At 47.5% G+C, this 26,918-nt stretch overlaps 3 protein-coding genes and 1 pseudogene across 3 annotated transcripts; 1 reads left to right on the top strand and 3 right to left on the bottom strand.

Moving 5' to 3' along the window:
* Window positions 1-11,838: 11,838 nt before the first annotated feature.
* On the bottom strand, window positions 11,839-13,851 carry LOC123447621. Its single transcript, XM_045124229.1, has 3 exons — window positions 13,709-13,851; window positions 12,246-12,444; window positions 11,839-12,146 (listed from the first exon to the last, which is right to left on the bottom strand). The coding sequence occupies exons 1-3, from the start codon at window positions 13,834-13,836 to the stop codon at window positions 12,048-12,050; spliced, it is 426 nt and encodes a 141-aa protein (XP_044980164.1). The 5' UTR covers window positions 13,837-13,851; the 3' UTR covers window positions 11,839-12,047.
* Window positions 13,852-15,427: 1,576 nt separating this feature from the next.
* Window positions 15,428-17,368, bottom strand: LOC123451078. The gene is made up of 2 exons (XM_045128090.1): window positions 16,985-17,368; window positions 15,428-15,793 (listed from the first exon to the last, which is right to left on the bottom strand). The coding sequence occupies exons 1-2, from the start codon at window positions 17,252-17,254 to the stop codon at window positions 15,701-15,703; spliced, it is 363 nt and encodes a 120-aa protein (XP_044984025.1). The 5' UTR covers window positions 17,255-17,368; the 3' UTR covers window positions 15,428-15,700.
* A 2,080-nt stretch (window positions 17,369-19,448) lies between these two features.
* LOC123450214 lies at window positions 19,449-20,785 on the bottom strand (annotated as a pseudogene).
* Window positions 20,786-23,707: 2,922 nt separating this feature from the next.
* LOC123451076 (phenolic glucoside malonyltransferase 2-like) lies at window positions 23,708-25,241 on the top strand. The gene has a single exon (XM_045128089.1). It carries the CDS (start codon window positions 23,732-23,734, stop codon window positions 25,112-25,114), a length of 1,383 nt encoding a protein of 460 aa, XP_044984024.1. The 5' UTR covers window positions 23,708-23,731; the 3' UTR covers window positions 25,115-25,241.
* Window positions 25,242-26,918: the final 1,677 nt, after the last annotated feature.

Below are 26,918 nucleotides of genomic sequence, written 5' to 3'. Positions count from 1 at the left end.
TCTCTCTAGTCATTTGAGTGGTTCATGACCCACTTACACTAGCTCAAGTCCGATCATCACGTGAGTTGAGTATAGTTTCAATGGTAAGCATCCCTATGCTAATCATATCAACTATATGATTCATGATCGAGCTTTCGATCTCATGTGTTCCGAGGCCATGTATGCACATGCCAGGCTCGTCAAGCTTAACCCGAGTGTTCCGCGTGTGCAACTGTTTTGCACCCGTTGTATGTGAACGTTGAGTCTATCACACGCGATCATCACGTGGTGTCTCGAAACGACGAACTGTAGCAACGGTGCACAGTCGGGGAGAACACAATTTCGTCTTGAAATTTTAGTGAGAGATCACCTCATGATGCTACCGTCGTTCTAAGCAAAATAAGGTGCATAAAAGGATTAACATCACATGCAATTCATAAGTGAGATGATATGGCCATCATCACGTGCTTCTTGATCTCCATCACCAAAGCACCGGCACGATCTTCTTGTCACCGGCGCCACACCATGATCTCCATCAACGTGTCGCCATCGGGGTTGTCGTGCTACTCATGCTATTACTACTAAAGCTACATCCTAGCAAAATAGTAAACGCATCTGCAAGCACAAACGTTAGTTTAAAGACAACCCTATGGCTCCTGCCGGTTGCCGTACCATCGACGTGCAAGTCGATATTATCTATTACAACATGATCATCTCATACATCCAATATATCACATCACATAGTTGACCATATCACATCACAAGCATACCCTGCAAAAACAAGTTAGACGTCCTCTAATTTTGTTGTTGCATGTTTTACGTGGTGATCATGGGTATCTAGTAGGATCACATCTTACTTACGCAAACACCACAACGGAGATATATGAATTGGTATTTAACCTTATACAAGGACCTCCTCGGTCAAATCCGATTCAACTAAAGTTGGAGAAACCGACACTTGCCAGTCATCTTTGAGCAAAGGGGGTTACTCGTAGCGATGAAACCAGTCTCTCGTAAGCGTACGAGTAATGTCGGTCCAAGCCGCTTCAATCCAACAATACCGCGGAATCCAGAAAAGACTAAGGAGGGCAGCAAAACGCACATCACCGCCCATAAAAACTTTTGTGTTCTACTCGAGAAGACATCTACGCATGAACCTAGCTCATGATGCCACTGTTGGGGAACGTCGCATCGGAAACAAAAAATTTCCTACGCGCACGAAGACCTATCATGGTGATGTTCATCTACGAGAGGGGATTTCCGATCTACGTACCCTTGTAGATCGCACAGCAGAAACGTTAGTGAACGCGGTTGATGTAGTGGAACGTCCTCACGTCCCTCGATCCGCCCCGCGAACCGTCCCACGAACCGTCCCGCGATCCGTCCCACGATCTAGTGCCGAAGGGACGGCACCTCCGCGTTCAGCACACGTACAACTCGACGATGATCTCGGCCTTCTTGATCCAGCAAGAGAGACGGAGAGGTAGATGAGTTCTCCGGCAGCGTGACGGCTCTCCGGAGGTTGGTGGTGATCTGATCTCGGCAGGGCTCCGCCCGAGCTCCGCAGAAACGCGATCTAGAGGTAAAACCATGGAGGTAAGTGGCCGGGTGCCTTTGAAAAGTTGTGTCAAATCAGCCCTAATTGCTCCATATATATAGGATGAGGGAGGGGAGGCTTGCCTTGAGGCTCAAGGAGCCCCAAGGGCTGTGCACCAAGGAGAGGAGGAGTCCTCCTCCAATCCTAGTCCAACTAGGATTGGAAAGTGGAGTCCTTCTCTCCTTTCCCACCTCCTTTTTTTTTCTTTCTCTTTGATTTTCTATCCTTGGCGCATAGGGCCCTCTTGGGCTGTCCCACCAGCCCACCAAGGGATGGTGCGCCACCCCCAAGGCCTATGGGCTTCCCCGGGGTGGGTTGCCCCCCCCCCCCCGGTGAACATCCGGAACCCATTCGTCATTCCCGGTACATTCCCGGTAACTCCGAAAACCTTCCGGTAATCAAATGAGGTCATCCTATATATCAATCTTCGTTTTCGGACCATTCCGGAAACCCTCGTGACGTCCGTGATCTCATCCGGGACTCCGAACAACATTCGGTAACCAACCATATAACTCAAATACGCATAAAACAACGTCGAACCTTAAGTGTGCAGACCCTGCGGGTTCGAGAACTATGCAGACATGACCCGAGTGACTCCTCGGTCAATATCCAATAGCGGGACCTGGATGCCCATATTGGATCCCACATATTCTACGAAGATCTTATCGTTTGAACCTCAGTGCGAAGGATTCATATAATCCCGTATGTCATTCCCTTTGTCCTTCGGTATGTTACTTGCCTGAGATTCGATCGTCAGTATCCGCATACCTATTTCAATCTCGTTTACCGGCAAGTCTCTTTACTCGTTCCGTAATACAAGATCCCGTAACTTACACTAAGTCACATTGCTTACAAGGCTTGTGTGTGATGTTGTATTACCGAGTGGGCCCCGAGATACCTCTCCGTCACACGGAGTGACAAATCCCAGTCTCGATCCATACTAACTCAACGAACACCTTCGGAGATACCTGTAGAGCATCTTTATAGTCACCCAGTTACGTTGCGACGTTTGATACACACAAAGCATTCCTCCGGTGTCAGTGAGTTATATGATCTCATGGTCATAGGAACAAATACTTGACACGCAGAAAACAGTAGCAACAAAATGACACGATCAACATGCTACGTCTATTAGTTTGGGTCTAGTCCATTACGTGATTCTTCTAATGACGTGATCGGGTTATCAAGCAACAACACCTTGTATATAATCAGAAGAACCTGACTATCTTTGATCAACTGGCTAGCCAACTAGAGGCTTGCTAGGGATAGTGTTTTTTCTATGTATCCACACATGTATATAAGTCTTCATTCAATACAATTATTGCATGGATAATAAACGATTATCTTGATACAGGAATTATAATAATAACTATATTTATTATTGCCTCTAGGGCATAATTCCAACACCATTTTCCTACCGTGAGGGGCCTCGGCGGTAGGTTATTCTGCCGTACCGCCAAGGGCTCTCGCGGTAACAAAAGGGTCAAATAAGATTTTTTTTTCCGCAACCGAGGTTAGATCCGGTTTAACTTTTAGCAAAAGGTCAAAACAACGAATTTTGCGGGTGCTGCCCCGACACTGCTATGAGTGGAGCACGCGAGCCACATGAAATAAAAGCATCTACAATCGGACCTTACAATTTCGACACCTCAAATGACCGCGGATGCGTCCGCTCAGTGACCGTGTGTGTCTCTTATTTGTTCGTTTATGCAGTCATACTCTTTATTCTCTTCCTCATATGTCCAGTCACTTGCACGTGATCAATGGAGAGGGAAAAAAGAATGAAAAGAAAAAAGAAAAAATGGTTCGAGGTGTGGTCGCGTTCTATGTGACGTACTGACCGAACGCGTCAGCGAGCCCTTATATCCTCCTCGTATATGGAATGGTTATGAGAGTTTGCGGACAGTCCGAACATATATGAATGATACGAGGGGTCCGATTGAATCACTTTTTTGCTTCTCTCTTTTCCCCTTATTGACCAGACGCGTTTGCAAATTGTATGATGACTTGGTTGAGGGATCCGGTTATAGATGTTTAAAACCACTGTGGTCGATGGAGCTATGCGATTATCAACACGGAGACTGTCCACGAACAAGATGTAAACAAATTCCCAATGGACGAAGAATTTCGATCGACCGGAGAGCGTTGCGTCCTTCCGACCGAGACGCAGGACGGTGGAACCAGCTGCCACGTGCACGGTTTGACCTGGGTACGCAGGGGCCCTTGAAGAAAGGCGTTGATGGGAGCACTTGAAGAAGGCGTTTGATGGCGTTGTCTCGTCCCGTGGAACGGACAGTTTAATACGCCCCGGCTCCATATTCCAAACCCAATCATTCCGCCGGAGTACTCGACCAGCCGCACGCGACCAATTGATGGCGGCGACACTGCACTCTTGGGAACGGCTCAAGCGAAAATCTCCAAGCATCAGAGCAACGGCGCAACGCACAAGGGCGTTTCTCCTTGGGAGGTGATGGATGGACACGGTAGACGGTAGGTGGTTGGTGAACCATGGAGATGAGCCTCTATCTGGACTGGATCGACCGCCAGGGCTTGGACCAGAAACAGCTGAGTGAGGTTTCGCGCCAGAAAAAAACACTTGAATCCTGTTGAGGACCAGTTCAGCTCGGCCGAGGCTTGCCAGGTGACATAAACCGGAAATTTATTTGCATTGCACCAAGGACCATTTTATGCATCATTTGGTATAGCTATTATGTCGTGGGCCGTTTGACCAAGTCATCTTTCGGGGGAATAGGGCGCCATATCTGCTTGATATTGAAAACTCTCTAAGAGCAAATACAATAGTAGAGCCAGCTGCCGGCTGTAAGCTCATGCCATGTCAGCTATAGCTCATCTTATAGCTAAGGGCATCTCCAACAGTTTGTTGGTTAGCTTGTTGGTAAAATATGCCATGTCATCAGCCAACACCTTAACATACAACTACTCCAATGGGTTGTATCTAGTTTGCCCAATAAGATGTGAGGTAATAAATAAGGTGCTCTCTCATTCTACATTGGAGCTTGTGCAAGGGTGTTGGTTAATTTACATACAACCTTGTTCTCTTTCCTCATTTATTGCAATGACACATCATCAAAAATCCTATGTGTCAAAATTACCAACAACTATCTTACAACCATTGGAGATGCCCTAACATGTACAATAGTTGATTAGAAGAGTGTACTACTTATTTATTATATGACCCACCTTTCATTCTCACAAAGTGCCTAGGAGCACGTGCTAGAGCTGACTTTAAACTAATAGCCCGCTTACCTTCTCTCTCCTCTTCTCCCTCCTTAAACTAAACAAAAATATACTATTTTATTCCTTATAGCCAGCTGACTCGGCTCTATTGTACTTGCTCTAATCCATCGTCTCAATTTATACGAAAAAGGATAAATTTCCTGTGGATGAAACTATTATTTTCTGGCCTCTGCATCAAGTGATACACAGTCATATGTATGAAACTAATCATTCAAATATAAGTAGACCAACAGCCGCATACAAAAAAAGCAATACAAGCAGACCAAACCTGTTTATGTTTAATCCCATGTCATTGTTCCAAGTATTTTTACAGACCAGTGAGCATACAATGCTACTGATCACGATCTGTCTTGTGTGGTATCTATTTCTGGGACCTTTGTGCTCTTATGCAGGCCCGCAAACGCAGCCCCAGCACTTGAAGCAGCTCTTTAAGCCAGTTCCCCCCTCTCCTCGTCTCCACAACAAACTCATTGTCTTCGCGCAGAACACGTCGAATCATCGAGCTGCGTTCCATTAAGATGTAAACAGACGAATTTACACGCAGTCAAGTACAACAGCTAAGCATAAGTACCTAGAGTACAAATGCACAATCATGATCAAGCTAATAATGTCTACTACCAACTATGCTTTTTCATGGACAGCGCGCCTGATTTTTCTTTCGACAGACATAGGTCCTCGAGACTGTACTAGAGCCAACGGGGCCACGGCATGGAAATAGTAATAGTAAAAGAATAAGGTTGCAAGGATATTCATGTGAAGTGTAACAATTTGAAGCAACAACGTGAATTTAGTAATAAAGTAAGGAGAGTACAATAGGCCGTCGAGAATGAACGAATGCGGGAAAAAAGACTTCTAGTAGAAATGTACTGCATCCATTCTTAAATATAAGTCTTTGTAGAGATTTCACTAGTGGACTACATACGGATGTATATACACATACTTTAGAGTTTACATTCAATCATTTTGTTCCGTATGTAGACATCTAGTGAAATTGCTTAAAAGACTTATATTTAGGAATGGAGGGAGTAAGTTATAAGTGAGAGAGGATTTATGTCATGCACGTCTCGCGATTGCTTTTTTTTTCAGCTTTCAAACTTTTATATCTTTTGGATGAAAAAACCAAGTTAAGTTTTGTTTCCATATTCGTTTTATCTCGTGATGAGCGCTTTTAAATAAGATCTGTTTCGTTTTCAGGAATTTTAAAAATAAATGCCAAATCCAACTCTTGTATAAATCAAGATTTTGTGCCTATGACCGACAAAAGAATGTCTTAAATTTTTATATATGAAACTCGGTAAGAGTAAGCAAAAATAATAATTCCGGAGTTATAACGCGGGTCCTTTTGAAGTGGCCATCTCTAGCTTCCACCGCATCCGCCTCGCCCGTCTTCGTTTCGACCGATTCCGAACGTCGGACCTGTCGCCACCACTCATGCGGTCATCCTCGAGCATTTGAGCCCTAATACCACCCGACATCCGATTCCAGTTACTCGACTTTGTCTCCCGAAGCCGCAACCACCCCGAGCTCGCGATCACCAGATCCGCCTCCATTGCGGCCGATTCAGGTCACCTCGAGCTCCCCGCACTCGTCCCACTTTCTTTGAGTTGTTGTCCCCGATCCCGACGTCGAGTCGATTTCGCTCTAAGCCTCGGTTTCGCCGTCGTGCCGCCCGCAAGCTCCTCCTCGCCGCCAGACATGTCACAGCCGCAGGCGCCGCCGTCCCGGGGTACCTCACGTGAGACAAAGGCCGTGGGGCAAGTAGGTGGTATAGATCTGCAACATGGAAAACAACAGGTACACACTTGTGGCTTGGCACGTTCGCGAGCGGGGAGGAAGCCCTAGCACTTCGCTTCTTCAGGAACCGAGCCAGGCTCAACTTGCCCGCTCACACCCTTCCTCGGGTTAACGGCATCTTATCTACGAATCCTGTCACACATCAACCTGACGGTGCGGCATGCAGTTATCGCATCGCACATGCGACGCACGAGCAGTCGGTGCCACGTAGGAGCACGGATCCAGCTGCGAACCTAAGCAAAGAAGAGTAGAAGACATGCACAGTACGTACGTACACCATACTGTGAGTGTGAGAGACATACAGATACAGGGTGCATCGCTCAACCACTTTGGCAGCTGCGAACATTGGACTGGACCCGGATCGGTTGCATGATGCATCGTGGATGATATGGATCAGTGGTCAGTGGTGGCACACCTACTGTACGAGGACGTATAAGCCCACTGTATCCACGTGCATGGGCAGTGCAATCGGCGGGCACAGCGTACATCACGTACGTACGATGCTGGTATGAGTGAACAAAATTGTACTCAAGGCAGCGGTGGTGGTAGAACCTTTTTTGTTGGGAAAGTATAATGGTGGCTGCAGTAGGGAGTACACACATACTGTGCCCATGTCAGTCAACCCGCAGCGTGTTGCTTGCAAGACCACCGAATTATCTCCTATAAGAGCATCTTTAGCATACTCGTATAATATCGATCCGTAAAAGCTGTTTTCAGTTCGCAAAAAACAGATTTTGCGGACCGATGCGGGTGTGCGGACAAAGACAGACCTCCAAAACGGATCCATATAAAAGCATTTTCGCAGATGCTGCTATACGGGTCGTTAATGCGGGGGTGTGCTCACACGTCACCATGTCGACCCGTAAATTGAATACCCGTAAATCAGAATTGCTCATCATGTGCAAAATAAGTAGAATGTCAATATTACAAAAACAATAATCATCCAAAATAAAATAATTGTCCAAATCATCGTAGCAAACTAAATGAATGTCATACATGAATACAAAACTTGTCCCGTAAACAAATCACACATGAATGAAATAAGATGAAAAAATGGAATGTTACTATTCCCCATCCCTTTGCCACTGGTGCTAAATGAGATCCTTCTGAAGTTGACAGCGGGTGTTTGCATTTTCAATCTTCATGTAGGTGTGAAGAAAAGCTCCGATTTGATTAGGGTCTCCAGTTGGTTTGACACGACTACCCACATTGTCATAGAAGAAATCTAAGTTCATGCCTCTCTGATCTTCGAAAATCATATTGTGAAGAATAACACAACATGTCATGATGTTTTATAAGCATCGATTGTCCCAAAACCGAGCAGGACCACGAACAATGGCAAACCTAGATTGCAAAACCTCAAATGCTCTTTCAATGCCTTTTCGGGCTGCCTCTTGCGCCCTTGCGAATTCAAACTCTTTCCTACTTTGGGGTTCTTTGATGCTCTTCACAAATGTGCATCAAAATACCATCTGCAAGATAGTATCCTTTTGTGTATTCATGCGCATTGATAGTGTAGTTGCAAGCTGGAGCATCACCACTAGCAAGTCTAGCAAGCAAATGAGATTATTGCAACACATTGATATCATTTAGAGTATCCGGCATACCAAAAAAGCAATGCCAAATCCATAAATCATATGAAGCTACGACCTTTATCGCAATTGTTGCATCACGAGACTTGCCACAATACATTACCTGCCATGCTTTTGGGCAATTTTCCCAAATCCAATGCATACAATCTATGCTCCCTAGCCTGCCAGGCCAACCTCTTCTTTCGTTAAATGCCATCATTTTTTTGTGTCTTCCTCGTTCGGTGCCCGAAGATATTCATGACGAAAGACACGAACAATCACTTTGACAAACCTACGCACTGACTCAATTGTACTATCTTCCCCAATGCGAATGTACTCATCGGTATAGTCAGCCAGAACGCCGTATGAAATTACCCGCATAACTACCGAGATTTTCTGATATGCACTAAATCCCTTCAAGCCCGTGACATTCCTTCTTTGAGTAAAATATTGACAATTCGCCTCGCAAGCTTGAACAATTTTAACAAAGAGGGATCTGCGCATATGGTACCTTCTCCGGAAGAGGTGCGGTGGGTATGTTGGATTGGCGGCGAAGTAGTCTCGCATGAGCATCTCGTTGCCGAGATAGCGATTTCGAGGAATGCAAAGATGACCGACAGTCGATCCACGCGGCCTCTTTCGGTTCTCGTCTTCGTGCTCCTTGACGGCAAGGGCCATCACCAAGCTCTACTGGTGAAATGTGAGAAGCATCCTCTCAATATCTGAGTCATCCGAAAGGATGAATTCTCAAGCAGAAACTTCTCGCACATGCTCAAGTCCATCTCCGACGGTGGCTCTCCCGTCGCTATGGATAGGCGGCTCCGGGGAAGCCGGTGCAGCGGCTCGGTCGAAGAGGGAAGCAGCGAGCCAGCGACGCAATTCGCCCTGAAGATTCGGCTGATAGCGGCGCCCAGAGCCGACAGCGGACTGGGGGAACCAATAGCGGCGCGACGGCGGAAGGGGGTGGGGAAAGGGCGTGGGCAGAAATGTCCGTCCCGTCAACCGTTTCCCTGCGATACACGACACCATATAGGTGAGGCAGAAATATGTGTTCTCGCGGGTCGGGGAGGGGATTTTTCCGCGCCCCTTAAATAATTTTAGGGGTCGAACGAGTTTGCGGGGTCTGGTCTGGCAGCATTTTCCGTCTCGACCCTTATTTTGGCGGTTATTTTGCGGGTCGGGGCATTATACGGGGTCTGCTAGTGATGCTCTAAGTTTCTTTACGCGTTAGCTTGCATTGATAAGGCCAATCCAGCTCCGGCAGAGGAGTGGGGACAACAGTAGGTCGACGACTCGTTCTCACGACAGCAATGGTCGTTCGATTGTGTCATAATTCTGATATAATTTTTATTATTAAGATATTTTGTATTTTGTTCGATGAATTTTTATGATAGATCTTTCCAGCTTTGGTCCTACACCTTCCATGTGCAACTCGTTGAAGGCAGGTTGGACACTATTACGTGGAAGGTGGCGTCGTCTGGATTCTACTCCGTGGCATGGGCTTACAAGGACCAATTCTTGGGGCAAACCACAACAAGCTTCAACACCGCAATTTGAAAGGTATGGGTTCCTCCTAAACACAGATTCTTTGCATGTCTAATCATTCAAAACAGGGTGTGGAAGGGGGGGCTAGCTGTGGGCTATGCCCCCATTTAGCGCCACCATGAAGTCAGCCACGCGTGTGTTATTCCAATGCCACTTCTCCCTAAAAGTCTGGGGCTCCATATGGAATTGCCTTGGGCACCATTGCCTTGATGCTACCTCTTGGGCGGGCATCAACAATGTCTCCGCTTGGAGGATCACTTCATGAACGAAAATCGCGATAACTATAAGAGCATGACCTCGCTAGCAATGCTAGTCGTTTGGGAGATTTGGAATGAGCGAAATGTAAGGGTCTTTAAAAGTAAATTGACGACTACGGAATACACCTTCAATCAGATTCTCCAGGAGGCTCGTATTTGGGTTAAGGCGGGTGCTAGACGTTTGAGTAACTTGATGCCGGGAAAGCAGGCTTTTGTCTTGGGTGGGGTGGCCTTAGTGCTTGTAAGAATCAAAAACTCTCTCTTAACTAATGAATGTGGGAAAGCTTTTGCCCTTTTCAAAAATAATAGTAATAGATCTAATCAATTTTTAAAACAACATAGTTGGAAATAAATTATGTTAATTTTGTTTTGAATTGATATTACATAGATGCCGGGACTAATTAGACGGTGACCGGCCGGTCAGAGTTGTTTCAGACAAGATTTGGCAGGAGCTGAATTGAGGATCCTGTCGTATGCGGATTAGTCGCGCTAGGAATTTTTAGTCAAAGAAGCCCAAATGATGAGACGACTGCAAATGCGCAACATATATATACTTTTACTAGTGCGAAATTCATTTGTCAACATGGGCTGTCTTTTCAATTCCAAACGTGCGTATGGTATGGAGACGTGATCCAGATTGCTACATGCCACCTGCGAACAGTAGAGCAAACCCTGATTATTCTTTTCTTCGTGTTTTTGCTCTTGTTCAATGCACTCCGTAAAGTTGCATGAGTTGACTGAAGACCGGGTTTTCAGTTTAAAGAAGTTTAAACCCTACGAAGGAGTAATATACCTACTTCTTCTTTTTTGGGTTCAGGGGATTGATTGTGGAGCACTCCAGGTCTACGCATGACACGCATCTCAACACAAGCGCCGCGACGTCGTTTTACTCAGAATCCTGATTGCTGCATGCAGTGTACTGTAGGAGTAATTTGTAAAGTAGAGGTAACGTGGAGAGGGCGTGCATGCCCATCAAGATCCGCTAAACAAATCGGTTACATACATACACATGATACATCAAGATCCGCTAATTAATCAACGCATTAAGAAACCGTGCGCCGGTCGCGTTCGGCGCACCTGGACAACTCAACCCAGTCGCCGCAGCTAGCGAGGGGTAGATACTAGATAGAGTACGAATAAGCCTCCCGTTCAAACGCCAAACCAAAACTATCTTTTGACGGCGAAAGCCAGAGGAGAGCCATCGTCGGATCTGGACAAAAGCCGGTATGGTGATGGCCAAGTGGGAAAACCGTAGGGAAGAGGGTCAAAGGGCGGCGGGGTCGTCCGGTGCCGTTTCCTGGGGCGAGCAGTTGGTTGACGGCTGCCCGGGCGAGTGGGCTGCTCTGCTGGTGCTGGTGGCGATGCGTCGTCCGTCGTTGCCGGGGCGGCGAGGCAACGGGCTCCGCCCAGTCGATTCGCCTCCGGTGGCCGACACGCAAAGAGACTCTGATGATGGTGACGCCTTCTCGATCTAGTATTAGAAAAGAACAAAAGGTTTGGGTGACAGAGATGCGTCGCTGTGGATGGCTTTCCGTCAGTTAACCTCCTAATCTCTCTCTCCCCCCCCCCCCCCCCCCCCCCCCTCCCTTTTTTTTTTTTGGGAATTCAAAAGAATTCGAGGGCAGACTGAAGCAATGCCTCAAAAGCATCCCCCTGGAAAAAAAAAATCCGTTCGTTGGATTTTGTGGCATTCGTTGGATTTTATTTCATTCGGAGCAGAAATCAGTTCGTTGGGTGAACTGGGCGATCAGCCGAGTTTTAAGATACACACGTGGATCGGCCCATCACAATCCACGAGCGCAAGACTTGTTTCTTGTCAATTGCTGTTACTGGCCTATACTTGAATTGTATGCCTGCCTACTATTATCGTGGGCCTTGTACGGCAAAACCTGCCGGCGCTCCAGTCTCAGGTCACACTCCTGTACTTTTACTCGAGGTTTCTTACACGAAATTTATAGTGACCATGCAGCAACAGTTGGGGGAAAGGAAAAAAAGACACCAGCTAGACTTCTGATACAAGAACAACGCCACCAGCGCATTCTTCTACTACTGGGACACACTGGTCTGAAGGGGCAAAGCGCTTTCGACTTCAGCTTCCTTGGCAGCAGCAGACCGCTCGGCGACAGCCTTCGACATCCCAAACATCTGAGCAACACAAAGCAGGCGACTCGTTCACAAACATACCAAAGGATAAACAGAAGGGAAGACCACAGGAGTTTCGAGGTTCAGTGTCAGCACACATACCTTCTGAATGGTCTTCTTGAAGCAGGTCTTGTGCTCATCCATGGATGCATTGATGAACTCGTCGATGTGTTCTTTCACATCTTCAAGGAAGGTGACATCATCATCGGTCTTCTTCTTCCGGCACGACGTCATGGCAGGGTTTTTAGGAACGGGTGGCTGGGAACCTTCTGTCTGCGTGTTACCGGAATCCATGTCAATGCTGAAACAAACCAACGGTGAAAAGGTTGCTATGCATATACCCCAAAGAAGGGATCAGGGTAATATTAATCTCAAAGCTAGCTTATGCATCAATGCAGCTACTCTACACATTCAATCAGGGAAGGGACAGGAACGTTCATTCATAGAGTAAAGAACGTATGTCATCTGCTACAAGCATAGAGTAAAACGAGCATTGATCTACTTGAAGAAAGAAGACTACTCTGGAAAGGCTTAAACTCTTAAACTTGAGATCTGAGAGAGTACACCAAAGAAACCACGCAATAATAGTAATCAACTTGAGGCGGGATTCATAAGGAACAGAGACAAATCTGTAACGCAAGACTGATATACGAAACGAGGGGCAGAATATAGTAACCATTAATTTTTAGGTAACTACTCCTACTACATAAGAAGATTGAAGGTAAAAAAAAATTAGAGCATAGTTAAGGTTAAAGAACTAAACCAACGAGTAAAATATAACTAATACCACCGCAGTATCTCGCTCAATACAGAAAGATTGTAAGCATCTAAAGATGCATAAAATAGCAAGTATTGGGCCTATCACTGTACTTTAGGTTTTCCAGTTCCAGGTAAACACGTGGTTTAAGTACTAGGTACAATGCTTTAGTAAGCGTCAAACAACCAGGGAGCCCAAGAATATCCCAGAACAAGAACAAAGTAACGCACTGTGTATTGATTGTAGATCCATGAACAAAAATAACTAATAATATGACATCAGCTGCCACTTAAATTGCCTTGAAGAAAAATAGAGGGGGCAAACCAGCATCGTCAATGCTGGAAACAAAACTCAAGGTGGGAGAACAGAAAACTACCACAAATCACCAATTAGCCATCATCATGCCTGTTAAGCACCTGGCCGAATCATAATGCACATGCAGAACTCTACGGATCCGGAAGTTTCGTTAGCACGATCCGGGTCAAATACAATCGAGACGCCATTAATGCCGTGACAAAGGACAGAGCATCTCAGGGGCATTTCGACGAACAACTCGCGGGCTCCCTTTCCTCCGCAGCGAGAGGACTCGGCTCCTGCGCTAACACCAAGAGAGCCAAGCGATTCCGCGGGCCGCAGGGCACCCAGAAGAGGGTCGTGCTACCGCGATTGCGATTGCGATTGCGCATGCGGCCTGACGCAGAGTGGTGCCGTATGGACAGACAGAGACTACCGACTCACGCCCCGTCTTGACAGCGGACCTCGTGGCGGATAGACTAGGAGGAAAGGGCGGGTCGAGTGTCGTTGTTACCTTGGTTGAGCTCCGGGGGTCGTCGGAGGAAGGGCGGAGGAGGCCGGCGGAGAGGGGGGAAGTTGCAGGAGATTTGGCTTCCCGTTTCTTTCTTGGAGCAAGGGGGGAGGCAGGCAGCTGTATTCCATTCCTGGGTTTCTTTTCTTTCTTGGAGGACCGGAAAGGAAAGGGAAATTACCGGGGGCGCACACGGGAAAAAAGACGGGACCAAGGCCGAGGGTTCCCGAAGGATTTAGGCCTTCCCGACTGGGCCAGCCCAGCACAGAGTGATACTACAAGCAGTCGAAATTCTCAACGACAAACGTAGAGCGGTGTAAAGGATGTAATTCCCTATTTGACGCTCTTTGCGTTAAATTACTAGGGCGTCGCACGAGCGAAGCGACCTGGCGACGAGATGGGACAGCCCGTTTTTCCGTTTTTTCCCTTTGTTTCTGTTTTTTCGTTGTTTTATTTCATTATTTCATTTTTTAATTCTGTTTCCTCTTCTTTTTTCCTTTCTCTTTTTCAAGGTTGTTTTATATTTTTTAAACTAAGTTCATGTTAGAAAAATGTTCTTCAATTTTGAAAAAATGTTCTAGAATTTAAACGATGTTCTAAATTTGAAATAATTGCCATTTTTCAAAACTATTAATAACTTGCAAAAGTGTTCGCAGTTTTAAAAAAAATGATTGGGATATAAAAATATAATTGTTTAAAAAATGCTAGTCCTTTGGTTCCAAAAAATCACTGTAACGGGTACACCATAAGAGTGTGGAACATGATTTATGATTGGATGGGTATACATACTGTAACGCCCTCATGGAGTGATCTGAAAACAGTCAAGCAATGATGATCCGCCAACGATGGATGATCTGACTATTCTTAAAGGGCAGGAATCTCCCTCACATGTTTGTGTGCTGGGAAATCTGAAACGAGAGAAATGCTAGGGTCTTTCGTAACAAAGAATCTCCGACGACGACGAGAGTGGTGGCAATAATCAAAGATGGAGCCAAGACGTGGGTCATAGCCGGGGCTAAACTCCTGAGCAATTTAATTTCGAAAGGGTGATTCCAACTGGATCCGTGTGATCCTGTAAGCTTGAAAATTTGTCTAGACTTCTTAATAATGAGATGAGGGAAAGATTTTGCCTCCGTTTTAAAAATAAACGATGTTTTAACAGTTTAATTAAACTATCAAAACATTTTATATTTAAAAACGGAGGGAGTAATATACAAACTGGAATGTGCTTCCATTAATGGAACTTTTGTATAAGGCAATTTCGTCATAGCACTACAGTTGCCTAAAACTACACTGCTGCCCGGCAAAGTATTTGCCAAAATGAGAGGATTTTTATTTTTATGCCCCTGGTTTCTTAGTTGTACGAGTATTCAGGACTAGCGCTCAGATTAATTCGAAACATAGAAGGAGAATGACATGAATTGCTACAAAATCGTCTGCGTCCAAGGCTTCAGAACACGCAGCCACTAAAGTGCTGAAGCAGAACAACACGGAAGATCAACACTGAAGCCACGGATGCTACACAATCCTAGTAAGCCGATAAACAACATTGCAAAACGCAAGTGAAACGCTAAACTAGCACTGGTGTTGATTTTTCACCATCAGTTCTGTTCTGCAATCTAAACACCAACCACAGGATACATAGCTGCAAGAACACACTGAAGCAACTAAACTTAGCATAAAGAAGAACCAGAGAAGACCATATCGCATTGCACGGAGAACTACCTGCTCAAATGATCTTCCATTCCATTCGACAAAGAGTATGAAGCATATCACCAAAACGCACCGCAAATGACGGCGGCGCCAACCGGATTAAGAGATCCGCAACCAGAACGGGTCTTACAACGTGAAATCGCCCAGGCAAACCATGTCCCAACTAAACTAAGCGAACACAAGGACAAAGCGAAAAATTAGACTCTAGGCTGATAAGACCCCATAACTCTCAGTGAATGAAGCTTCAGGTTCATCGAAGACGATCACGTGCTCAGGACGACTTCACTGAGACTCAGTTGCCGCCGGTGCTGCTTCTGGCTTCGCCACCGGGGTCTCCTCCTTGGCCTCAGGCTCCACCTTCTGCCTGCCAAACGCCTGCCACGCATCACAAAGCAACCACGGGGTTAACCATCAGGTTCCATCATAATATTCAGATGCATCAGATAAACAGCAGCAGATTGGCTATGGGAATTCGGAAATTAGAACTGAATCCGTAACTGAAGCCTATCTGAATTAGCAGAGCAAATAAAGGAAGTATAGCAAGGAACTCGACTCGTTTCAGATCAGATGCATCAGAAAACAGTAGCAGATTGGCTATCAGAATTCAGAAGTTCAGGACAGAATTTATCACAGAATGTTAACTCAATTCTTAATGAACAGAGAAAATGAAGAAACGTAGCAGGAAACTACAATAGATGGTATCAGTAGTAACCCATAGGATTCAGAAACCATATGCAGCAGCAGCCGCTATAAGAAGAGAATCCAACAACGAATGTCTGAAGTCTGAACGGATCCTTATCATTTAGAACAAGATTACTACTACAGCACATAGCATGAAAGCACGAAATGTGGATTACTGTAACAAGCATATGACGGCACAAAAGAAAAAGGCTAGATTCCAAGAGTAAATTTCTGAACGCAGGACAAAATATTGCAACAGATAATCTCTAGCAGAAAAAATTTCTACATGGACAGGGACTGACTACCAAGGAAATCCGGATGTTTGAGGCAAAAAATAAGGGCGGAAGGATCTACGAATCGCTACTTCATCCACACTACGCTAGCATCACAAGGTCCTCAAAATCAGGCAAGCGGAAGCACACACCTATCTAAAAAAGTTATCCAGATGCTTCTCCGTGCAGGACAAAAAGGTGCAAAAAACTAAATCGCTGCTACATCTATACTAACTCGCTTCCGACTTTAACGTGGTTACCAGGAAAAGAAAACAGAGCGATTCCTACAAGGACATGCATTCCGATCCAGGGAACAAAGGGGAAAAGGAAGAGCAGGAACATTTCGTAACAGCACGCCACAAACTATTCCAAAATTAAACGGCTGGGAGCTACCACATGTGACGAAATCCGCAAGAGGGCCAAGATCCTCATCGTGCTTCTACCAGCACAAGGCGCACGATCTAGCGAGCAGAGGCAGAGGACACGCACGGGCCAAGATCGAACAGCAGCAAGCGAACACGAACACACATAGATGGAAGCAGAGCAAAGGGAAAGCAGGAGCGCGTGCGTCAGGGGACGGGGAGGGCGAGGGGGAAGGGGAGCGGGGCGTTACCGAGCTGGTCTTGCTGGAGATGTACTCGCGGGCGGCGCGGACCCTGTTCTTGATGCAGTCCCAGTGCGTGTCGGCGTTGGTGTCCCCGAGCTGCTTGAGGTAGCCCTTGGTGGTCTCCAGGATGCTGGCGTCCTCGCCCGCCGGCTTCTTGAAGCACACCGGACCCGTCGCCGGCGCCGGCTTGGTCTCCTCCTCCGCCGGCTTCTTCCCGCCGTCGTCGCTCACCTCCACCTTCTCCGTCCTCTCCCCGCCCTCCTTCTTCTCCATCATCGCCAGCGACGACCGAACCCCCTCGCCTCGCCTACCCACTGGATCGAAACCCCGAGAGGAGAGAGGGCAGAGGCTACGCTACAACCAACCACAGTAGAAAGCTTTTCGTGCTCTGGGCAATGGTGGCGCCGGGCTCGCTTTATAGCCAGACGCTGGCTTGGCATCCACGAAAGCCGCGGGGCGACGGCACGGCGCAGCTTCTCTGACGTGCAGGCCCGAGGGCGCTCCTTCTCTCACTGACACGCGCGGCCCACGGTTTCCGTTTCCGACGGACGCGCACCCTCGTGCCGTCGCGCGTTACGCTGACCGGTGGGCCCTCGGGGTTTTGTCAGGGCTTTCCCGTTGCTTCTTGCGCGAGAAGGCGAGCGTCTCGTCTCGTCTCCTCCCATTCTTTGTCTCGCTGGCTTGTGGGCCCGGGGGCTGACGCATGCGCTGGCTTTCGCAGAGGCGGTTGCACTGCGCTCGTGATCGACGGGCAGAGTTCGCGACGGGGTTCACGAGAAGGAAGGCTGCTGCCGAGTCGATGACAGGGCGGGCCCCGGCGTGTGGGTTCGTGGGGTAGTAGCGGGTGGGAGAAGGGAGGGAGGTGTGACTGACTGCGTGACCCGGTCGTAGGGGTCAAGATGTGTGGGCCAGCTAAAGGCTGCCTGCCGCTGCAGCAGGATGACAGTGCAGCGCGGCTGGGTCGTGGAGCTGGCTCTGCCCTGCTATGCGCGGCGCGGTTTGGAGCGTCCGATCTTGCGCCGAGCGCCCGGATCGAACGGAAGTTTCTAGCTACTCGGTGTTTGGAGGAGGGGCGCGATCTTTTTTGGGCGACACTACAAGTACATACAGTTTTTACGTAAATTTACGGAAAGGATTAGATGGGTTAAGATGATTGAAAGAAATAAGGGCGAGGGGCCCACACCCCCTTAGAATCAGGGGGCGGTGGAGATCAGTTAACGAAGGAGTCCGTAAATCCCCCGTATTACTTCGTATGTTTAGAATTTTCCATCTTTTTTGGATGGAAAGATACCCTGGTTTGGGCTCCCGGATTCGACGAACTCAACATCGTGATCGCGTTTTTGAATTTTGAATCGGCAAACGTGATGGCTATCTCTGTCTATCCTCCTTACGAGAAACGTGATGCCACATTGGTAAGGGCATGAGCACTGGGGGTAGTGGTACGTGCCGCCCCCGATGCATCCAGCTAGATACGGAAAAATAATTTTTTCAGTCACACCATCAAAAGTTAATGTCTTCTATATTATGGGTCCCAATGTCATAATCTTTTGCTCTCACATTTTTTCATCTTTTTCACTTTTTCTGCCCAAGAGGCTACCTCCTGCAGAAGATCCCCTGACATGTTTGAAGCACCACCCGAACCTACTTGGACCACCCGAACCTATGGGGCAGCATCCCTGGGGCTACCCGGTGTACATGCCCTAAATGCACATTTGCTTATGCAGGGCTGTTTGTAAAATTGTGTAAAAGTGCTTGCCTAATTGGTGAACCGCCTTTGTGTGTTGCCCATGGACCTTATTTTAGAAAAACCAGAGCGGGTTTATTCATTTCTGGTCGTCTTATTTCTGACAACTCTATAATTGCCTTCTGAGTGTCTTCATTGTATACAGCCAATGCAGCACAATGATCAAGCAATATGTGTGTTGACGTCAGATTTTGGCATGGTCAAAAACTTAATTAAGATAACCTCAGATGGAAACGGACTCGGTATGAGGAAGTTCCGTAGTGTTGACATGAAGATCTATAAAGTTTGGGCCAACGCCGTCCAATCTCATCTCGAATGCCGAAAGTATGCTAAAAGTACTAAGGTTTCATATTCACAATACTATTCGGCCTATTAAGCCCTCAAGAGACATCATATGAGAAAATGTTCTACACGGATTGTCTTCATATGCTCGATGTTGCTGTCGTGATGGAGGATGGCTTCCATCCCGTATACCATGCAGAGCGGGGTATAGCCGATGAAACGATTTCGTGGTCATTCTGTAGTTCTCATATCGGTATACATCGCACTACTTGTGAACTTCAGTGTGCAAGTTATAGGATATTTCCTTCAGAGATGTTGCAGGACCTATAATAAGTTGTTGCACCGTTTGCATGTAGATGCTGCCTGAACTTCCAGTTCTTGTCACCATCAGAGCTCTTTTCACCGTTTGCATTGCATGTGGATGTTGTACACACAATCCAGATATTACAAGGAGATGTGCATCTGTTTATCCTTCAGGGAGGTTTCTATCTCCGCAGCGAACCGCCCCATGGCCGTCCTCGGCAGCGTGATCGGCACGGCCGGCCACGGCGTCCTCCCCGTCACCGTCCTTGACGGCCACGAAGAACGTCCCCTGGAGATACACCCGAGACGGCCCGCCATACACCGGCTCGCCCTACCCGAAGTCCACGCGGTGGAACCCGACATGCCGGAGGTCGGAGAGGAGGAACATGTTGGGCGAGTCGAACGGCGGCGGGCCGTGCAGCTCCAGCATGTCGGCCGCGGACCGCACGTGCGCGGCGGTCGCCTTAGCCTTCTGTATCATCTCCACCACGTCGCCCACCGAGCTCCCGCCCATGTCGTTGGCGGGCGGGCGCCGCCGCTCTGAGTGGCACGCACGCGTTGCCGTAGTATCCCATGGGGAGCCGCAGGGCGGCGTTCCTCCTGAAGCTCGCGATGATGCCGAGCTGCGTGATCTCGTCCGGCGGGAGCGCGAGTGCCACCGTGCGGGCGCGCCAGAGGAGCGCCGCGAGGACCTCGAACGTCGTCGCGGCCGGCGCACCTGGGAGGCGTTGCTTAAGCGACGCGATGTCGGCGAGCCGGAAGACGAACGAACGCATGACGGTGTCGTGGGCTGGGAGCGGCAGAGGCGGCGCGATGTCGTGCTTGGTGTGCGTCGCGTCGAGGAGGAGGTTGCGGGACCAGGAAGGCGCGACGGCCGGCGCTGGGAGCCCGCGGGCGAGGTCGGCGACGGCGGACATATGAACAGGTGGACTCCCGCGGCGTCGCACATGGCGTGGTTGATGTGCATACCGAAGACGAAGCCGCCGCAGAGGAGGCGCGTGACCTGGATCACCACCAACGGCGAGGTGAGCACGCCACCGCTAGAGCAATCCACGTCGAGGTGAGCACGCCACCGCTAGAGCAATCCACGTAGAGGAGGAGCTCGTCCATGCACGGGAACGGCGGCGTCAGCCCCTGGCTACCACCGGCTGCCTCCTCTCGAGCTCCGCCAGCCGCACGTCGGCGTCGGCCTCCGCGAACAGCATGTCCTTGCCCGTGCAGTCCACGACCAGCTTGCCATCTTCCACCTCTCTGAAGCGCCCGGCGAGGGGGTAGTAGTGCACCAGCGCCTCTGTCAGCGCTGGGCCGATGACGTCCACCGGATCGTCGTCGCCGCGGTAGACAAAGACGCCCGGCATGAGCACCCGCAGAGACTCCTTGCTGTCGATATCGGAGAGGCGCTTTGTTTCCTGAGGCGTCGGTGAGGCCGGGACGACGAGGACTGGTTCTCGCCGGCGCACGGCGAAGGTGAGTGCCATTGCACCCAGCGTGCGCGTGTACCTGGCTTCGTGTGTTTTTGAGGTGATGATGCCCTTGGTGCTGATTCTTATACAGGATCACTCGTCCTCACTATTTGCATTCGATTAGAACTAGAAGGAAACGCGCGCCTTGCCGCGCAGTTTCTCATCATGTATACAAACATACCAAGCATTAAAAAAAAGGATTCTCAATAATTTACTGCAAACTTCTTAATCACAGTTTCAAAATATGACCGTCTTTTTTGTATTTGATTCGATCCACCTCAGGCTTGGTCATTGGAAAATAAGTCAAGGTATTCAGGTGATGCATGTTTTTTTTTTTTGCGCAGACAGGTGATGCATGTTAACTCTTACAATTTCCTGGAAACTTGTAGGGAAAATGTTTAAGGCTACGTAGGACAACTTTATCTCATGAAATGTCGTTTAAAACTTCTTTCATACCACACGAAACATTCTGCAATTGAATATAAACCCGTTACAATATTTTAAATAATGGTATTTTAGAAATTTAAACTAAAGTAGTTGTTTTTTTTTTTATGTATCACACTTTCCAGAAAATCCTAACGCAATTTACTTTAAAACAACAATTTTTCTTTCGATGACTTCCCAATCAACATGGTCATTCTTGCAAGTTGGAAAGAATGTCTAGAAAATATTCATAAACAAAAACACATAAGTGACAACATATGTACACAATAAAAATGAAAATAAATGCTACGCATCAAATTAAGAAGACGGTAAGTATGATTATTCTTACTTGTGCATGTATTAATGACTATTCTTCACTGCTCCTCACGTCGACCCTTTTCGCAAAAAGACATTAAACATAAGAGCGGGACAATTTTGTCATCAGCTTACAAATAACTATTATGTAAACAATTACCTTCAAAAATGTCCATTTTATTTCAATTTTAAAAATCTTCGTTTAGTCCGTTCTACTATTGCCAACGATTGCAATCAGCATAAACGCACGGCTTAATCACTTTTTGTGCAGACGCATTTCAGTCCTAAATAATGTACTGCAATGTAAACATTAATAACCTTATACTACTTGACCATCGAATTAATCAGATCTTCCTTCACAAAAGATATCCCCGCCTGTAAATTGTACTTTATTTGCAGATTCTGATACAACCACCTGCATGTTAGAGTATAAAGTCATAGCTTTGTACTTCATCTGTTTCTTCTAAATCCTCTTAATTTCCTATTTATCCCTCTAGAAAAAGGGAAGTACCTCTCGTGATTGTCTGCATCTATCCTTGTATCAAAAGAAGGAAACTATCTCTCTCTTGATTCCATGTATCTTTTACTTTTCTAGGCCCAAAGATTTACTTGCCACTAAGCAACCAGTTTGCGAAGGGTAATTTTATCCTAACACCTCTATAATTCTGAAAAATAATACTCCCTCTATTTTTATATACAAGGTCACTATTAAAATTATAATTTACATATATACAAGGCCATTAACAGTAATCGATGCAATACTAATGGTGTTTACCTCGCGGTACTAGCAAAGGAGGACATTAATTATCTTTTGCATGAATGCATGTTTCATGTGTGAGATCATTGGCTTGATATGAATGAGAGAGAAAAATACATATTAATTTACACGGTAAACAAGGAAACAAGTTGTTTTGCAACATTGACTTAAAAGACATTAACTTTTGCCTTGATACCTGTAATGTTAGATTGTGGCCTTGTATATAAAATCGGAGTAAGTACACCTTACATAAAGAACAGAGAAGTATTTGGTATCATATGATTTTTAAACATATTCTACCTTATCTCTATGAATGGCTTCTTGTCCTTCAAGCCTTATACTCTATTAAAACCGTCTGAGAGGCTTAATACAACACGCACCACATTGCTAAAATTTAAACAATCCCTCTCTAATCCTCTTACATGGTATCAGTATTACCCCCAATCGTAAACCATAGTTGTGCAGCCGCTTTCGCACCGCACCGATCCCATGGAGGTCGATCTCCATGATCTCCACCACGTGCTGCTCAACTGGTACCTAGGATTTATCTGCTGATCGTGTTGATTGGTTGCCCTAGAGAGTATTTTTTTTATCCTTTGATCTGAGTTTTTCTCTCTCGCAAGCCATTTAATCGGTGTTTTATTTTTCCTTTTCTGATCTAAAACCAGTTTACGTTGTCCGGCACCCGATGACCCTCACCCGCCTTTCTTCGACTCAGCATCGGCAACACCAGCCTCGTCCGTGCATTCGTCTACATCGCGAGCCATTTTTTTGAACTTAAAAGCAATCGAACATTTTAGTGGTGTAGAGAATGGTTATATGTGAATTGCATTGCTTAACTCTTGTCTTGTGTATTCCATACGGTTTTGAGTGTGATATAGCAATTTCTAGATCGATCCTATGGACCATTTCATTTAATTAATCGTCGATTCATGTATGTAAAATACTATTTCTGTTCTTAATTTTTTTTTAAATTACTAGGAGTCTACATACGTATACGGAAAAAATAAGTGAATCTATACTTTAAAATATGTCTATACACATCCATATGTAATCCACTAACGAAATCGTTAGAACGACTTATATTTAGGAATGGGGGAGTAATATATACAAGATCTTTGTGTAATAATAATTTGGTCGTGGCTATGAACGCCGACAGCTACTACTACAGTATGTGAAAGGATCCTGCATGCTTCTGGATGCTGACATATCTTTCACTGAAGAAGCAGCTTCGCGGCAAGATCTGACTAGAAAAAAAAGTCAAGAACGTGTTGGCTAGCTAGTTTTCGGAAACAATATAATGGGTGGGTGACCTCGTACGCACGCCTTGTGCGTGGCCACGTGAAATCTCGACGCCACCAGAATTTGATACGTTGTCGTCAGACATGATGTAAGCAGGTCCTTCTATATATTAAGCCGCTCTGCCGATCGATGCTGCATCACCAAGCCCAAGTGCATGCTCAGCAATGGCGCCAGCAGCACAGCCACAGCATGCCTCGCCACCCCCGATCCTCAGCGTCCTCGAGACCGCTCTCGTAGCGCCCTCGTCGGGCGCCGGCGCCGCCCCGCCGGAGTCCTCCCTCCCGCTCACCTTCTTCGACGTTATCTGGCTCAACTCCCCGCCCGTCGAGCGTGTCTTCTTCTACCGCCTCTCCGCCGACACCGACGTCGCCACAATCGTCTCCAACCTCAAGACCTCGCTGTCCCTGGCTCTCCACGCCTACTACCCGCTCGCCGGCCGCCTCCGCCTCACGCCTGGGACGGCTGACCGCTACGAGCTCTACTACCAGCCGGGCGACGCCGTCACCTTCACCGTCGCCGAGTGCCGCGACGATGCTGACTTCGACGAGCTCGTCGCGGACAAGCCGAGGGAGGTCCGCAAGATCGCGCCGCTCGCACCGCGTCTTCCCAAGGGGGGCGCGGTGCTCGCGCTGCAGGCCACCGTGATGCGCCGTGGTCTCGCCATCGGCATGGCCGTGCACCATGCTGCCTGCGACGGCGCCACCTCCACGCGCTTCCTGCACACTTGGGCGGCGGCCGGCACCGGCGCCGTCGCGCCGTCGCCTCCTGTCATCGACAGAAGGCTCATTAAGGACGCCACGGGTCTCTACGACGTCTTCGTCAGAGCCATGCCGTCCGCCGACAAGATGGAGCACGTCAAGATCTTGGACGACAAGCTCCTCGCCACCTTCACGCTGTCCAAACAAGACATACAGCACGTCAAGGACGCGGTAGCCAGCGAGGCGGCGCGGCGAGGCGTGGCGCCGCCGCGATGCTCCTCGCTCGTGGCCACCTTCGGCTTCATGTGGTCATGTTACCAGCGAGGCAGAAATGGCGCAAGAACGAGCAACGGCGGCGACCCGACGTACCTGGTATTCCCCGTCGACCACCGCTCGCGGATGAACCCTCCCGTCCCGGACGAGTACCTCGGCAACTGCGTCGGCGGCGCCATGCACGCCGCGCCCATGGACCAGCTCGCGGAACCCGGCGCCGGCGGCCTCTTCGTCGCGTGCACGGCGGTAGCTGCGGCGATCGACGAAGCGGTGCGCGGCATCAGGTCACCTGAGACGATTGAGTTGTGGCTGGACCGGTTTAGGGAGGCTGCCATGGCCGGGATGTGGACTGTCGCCGGATCGCCGAGGTTCCGCGTGTACGAGCTGGACTTTGGGTTCGGGCGGCCGGCCAAGGTGGAGATCGTGTCCGTGGCGAGAACCGGCGCCATGGCGGTGGCAGAGGGCCGGAGCAGCCGCAACGGCGGCATCGAGGTGGGCATCTCTCTGCCGGCGGCTGGCATGCAGAAGTTTCAAAAGTGTTTCCAAGATGCCATTCACTGGCTTCATCACAGTTGAACAAGTGATGCGTATTTTTTCCCTGTGCAATATATTGTGGTAGCTTATCATGAGAAATTGATATGTACTCCTACAAGATACTGAGATACTGAGATATCACAATGGTCGCCATCATGCACATACATGTCGGCACATTAACTCCCTTGGTACAACGTTATTTTGATGGTATATATATATAAGGGAATCGTTTCCACCGCGCGTCGGCCGAACGGACGCGCCGGTCGCGCGCGGGGCTTGCAACATTTTTTCCATCTGCGCGCTTCTCTGGTCAATGGATGCAACATTTTTCGTTTAAATATGTTGCAACTTACGTCATTTTTGTTGCAAGCGTTTTTTTACTATATTTTGTTTCAGTAAAAAAGTTGCATATAAGTTTGGTTGCAACTCTAGTTTGTCGGATCTTTTGTTACAATCAATGTTTTTTACTTTTTGCTACAACCGTGGTAATTTTTGCTACAACCGGCATCATGTTTTGCTGCAACCATTCACTAAAAAGTTGCATAATGGCACGTAAATTTTTGTTACAACCGGCGTTTGACTTTTGCTACCACGTATCATCAGCTTCGTTTTTTTGCTACGATTACGTAGATTTTTTTTTTGCTACAAATTTTGTTTTTTGTTGCAATCGTTGAAAAAATTGATGCATGGCATCGAAATTTTGCTGCATAGGGAGAAAAATGTTGCATGCGGATCCAACGATGCGGACGACACGGGGTTGGTGGATCCTACGGCCCGCGCGCGGCCGGCCGAAAATCTGAACCGGCGCGCCGGCGCAGATCATCCCCCTATATATAATCCAAATTTTCTTCGGTACAAGACAAAATTGTCAAAGTCATGACCACACACAATTGGTGAATGTTCTCCACAACACCGTGGATAAAGTTTTGAAATACCCCCTCCGTCTCTTTTTACTTCACGTATAAGATTTCTCTCTGAACTCAAACTTTACAAAGTTTGATCAAATTTATATTAAAAAATAATAACATCTACTATAATACAAAAAATAATAATATGAAATTACATTTTATCAAGAATCTAATGATATTGATTTGCTTTTGTGGATGTTGATGCTTTTTCATATGAGTTTGGTCAAATTAAAGATACTTTTACTTCATACAAATTTTATATATAGACTAAAAAAAAGAAAAGTAAGGAAGTACACCAAAAAAATCAGAAGTTGAATACTTGGTGGCCGGGGGTAGTAAGTTCTTTTTCGATAAAGGATGTAGCATCAAGGTGACAAGTTCTGGACAAAGTCACCTTCACCGTTGCCGAGTACCGTGACGATGTTGACGTCGATGAGCTGGCCATAGACCAGCCGAGAGAGATCACCAGGATCACGCTCCTCGCACCACCACTCCTCAAGGGCGGTGTCGTGCTCGCGCTGTAGGCCGCCATGATGCTCCGTGGCCTTGCCATCGGCATGGCCGTGCACCACACCGCGTGCGACGGGGCGACCTCCATGCGCTTCCACACTTGGCGGTGGCCAACACGGGCACCGTCGGGCCATTACCCCGCCGGGCACAAAACTCTTGTAAAGGACCCAACGGGGCTATACATCGTCTTCGTGAAAGCCAAGCCAACCGCCGTCGAGATGGATCGCGTCAAGATGTGGAAGCACCGACTCCTCGCCACGTACAAATTGTTGAAAAATGCCCTAGAGGTAATAATAAATTAGTTATTATTATATTTCTTTGTTTATAATAATCGTTTATTATTCATGTTAGAATTGTATTGATTGAAAACTCAAATACATGTGTGAATATATAGATAACACACTGTCCCTAGTGAGCCTCTAGTTGAC

The sequence above is a fragment of the Hordeum vulgare genome, chromosome 4H (assembly GCF_904849725.1).
Source record: "Hordeum vulgare subsp. vulgare chromosome 4H, MorexV3_pseudomolecules_assembly, whole genome shotgun sequence".
NCBI lineage: Eukaryota > Viridiplantae > Streptophyta > Magnoliopsida > Poales > Poaceae > Hordeum > Hordeum vulgare.
Note: the sequence above shows the minus strand (reverse complement) of the source record. Positions and strands in the feature narration are given on the sequence as shown.

What these genes read in the sequence shown, in the direction of transcription:
- LOC123451076 (XM_045128089.1), top strand. Translation starts at nt 23,732, where the DNA reads ATGGCGCCAGCAGCACAGCCACAGCATGCCTCGCCACCCCCGATCCTC.
- LOC123447621 (XM_045124229.1), bottom strand. Translation starts at nt 13,836, where the DNA reads ATGGAATACAGCTGCCTGCCTCCCCCCTTGCTCCAAGAAAGAAACGGG. An exon ending in ACCCCCGGAGCTCAACCAAG is followed by an intron (nt 12,445 to 13,708) that starts GTAACAACGACA and finishes GGTTTGTTTCAG; the next exon opens with CATTGACATGGATTCCGGTA. An exon ending in TCAAGAAGACCATTCAGAAG is followed by an intron (nt 12,147 to 12,245) that starts GTATGTGTGCTG and finishes TGTGTTGCTCAG; the next exon opens with ATGTTTGGGATGTCGAAGGC.
- LOC123451078 (XM_045128090.1), bottom strand. Translation starts at nt 17,254, where the DNA reads ATGATGGAGAAGAAGGAGGGCGGGGAGAGGACGGAGAAGGTGGAGGTG. An exon ending in TCTCCAGCAAGACCAGCTCG is followed by an intron (nt 15,794 to 16,984) that starts GTAACGCCCCGC and finishes GATGCGTGGCAG; the next exon opens with GCGTTTGGCAGGCAGAAGGT.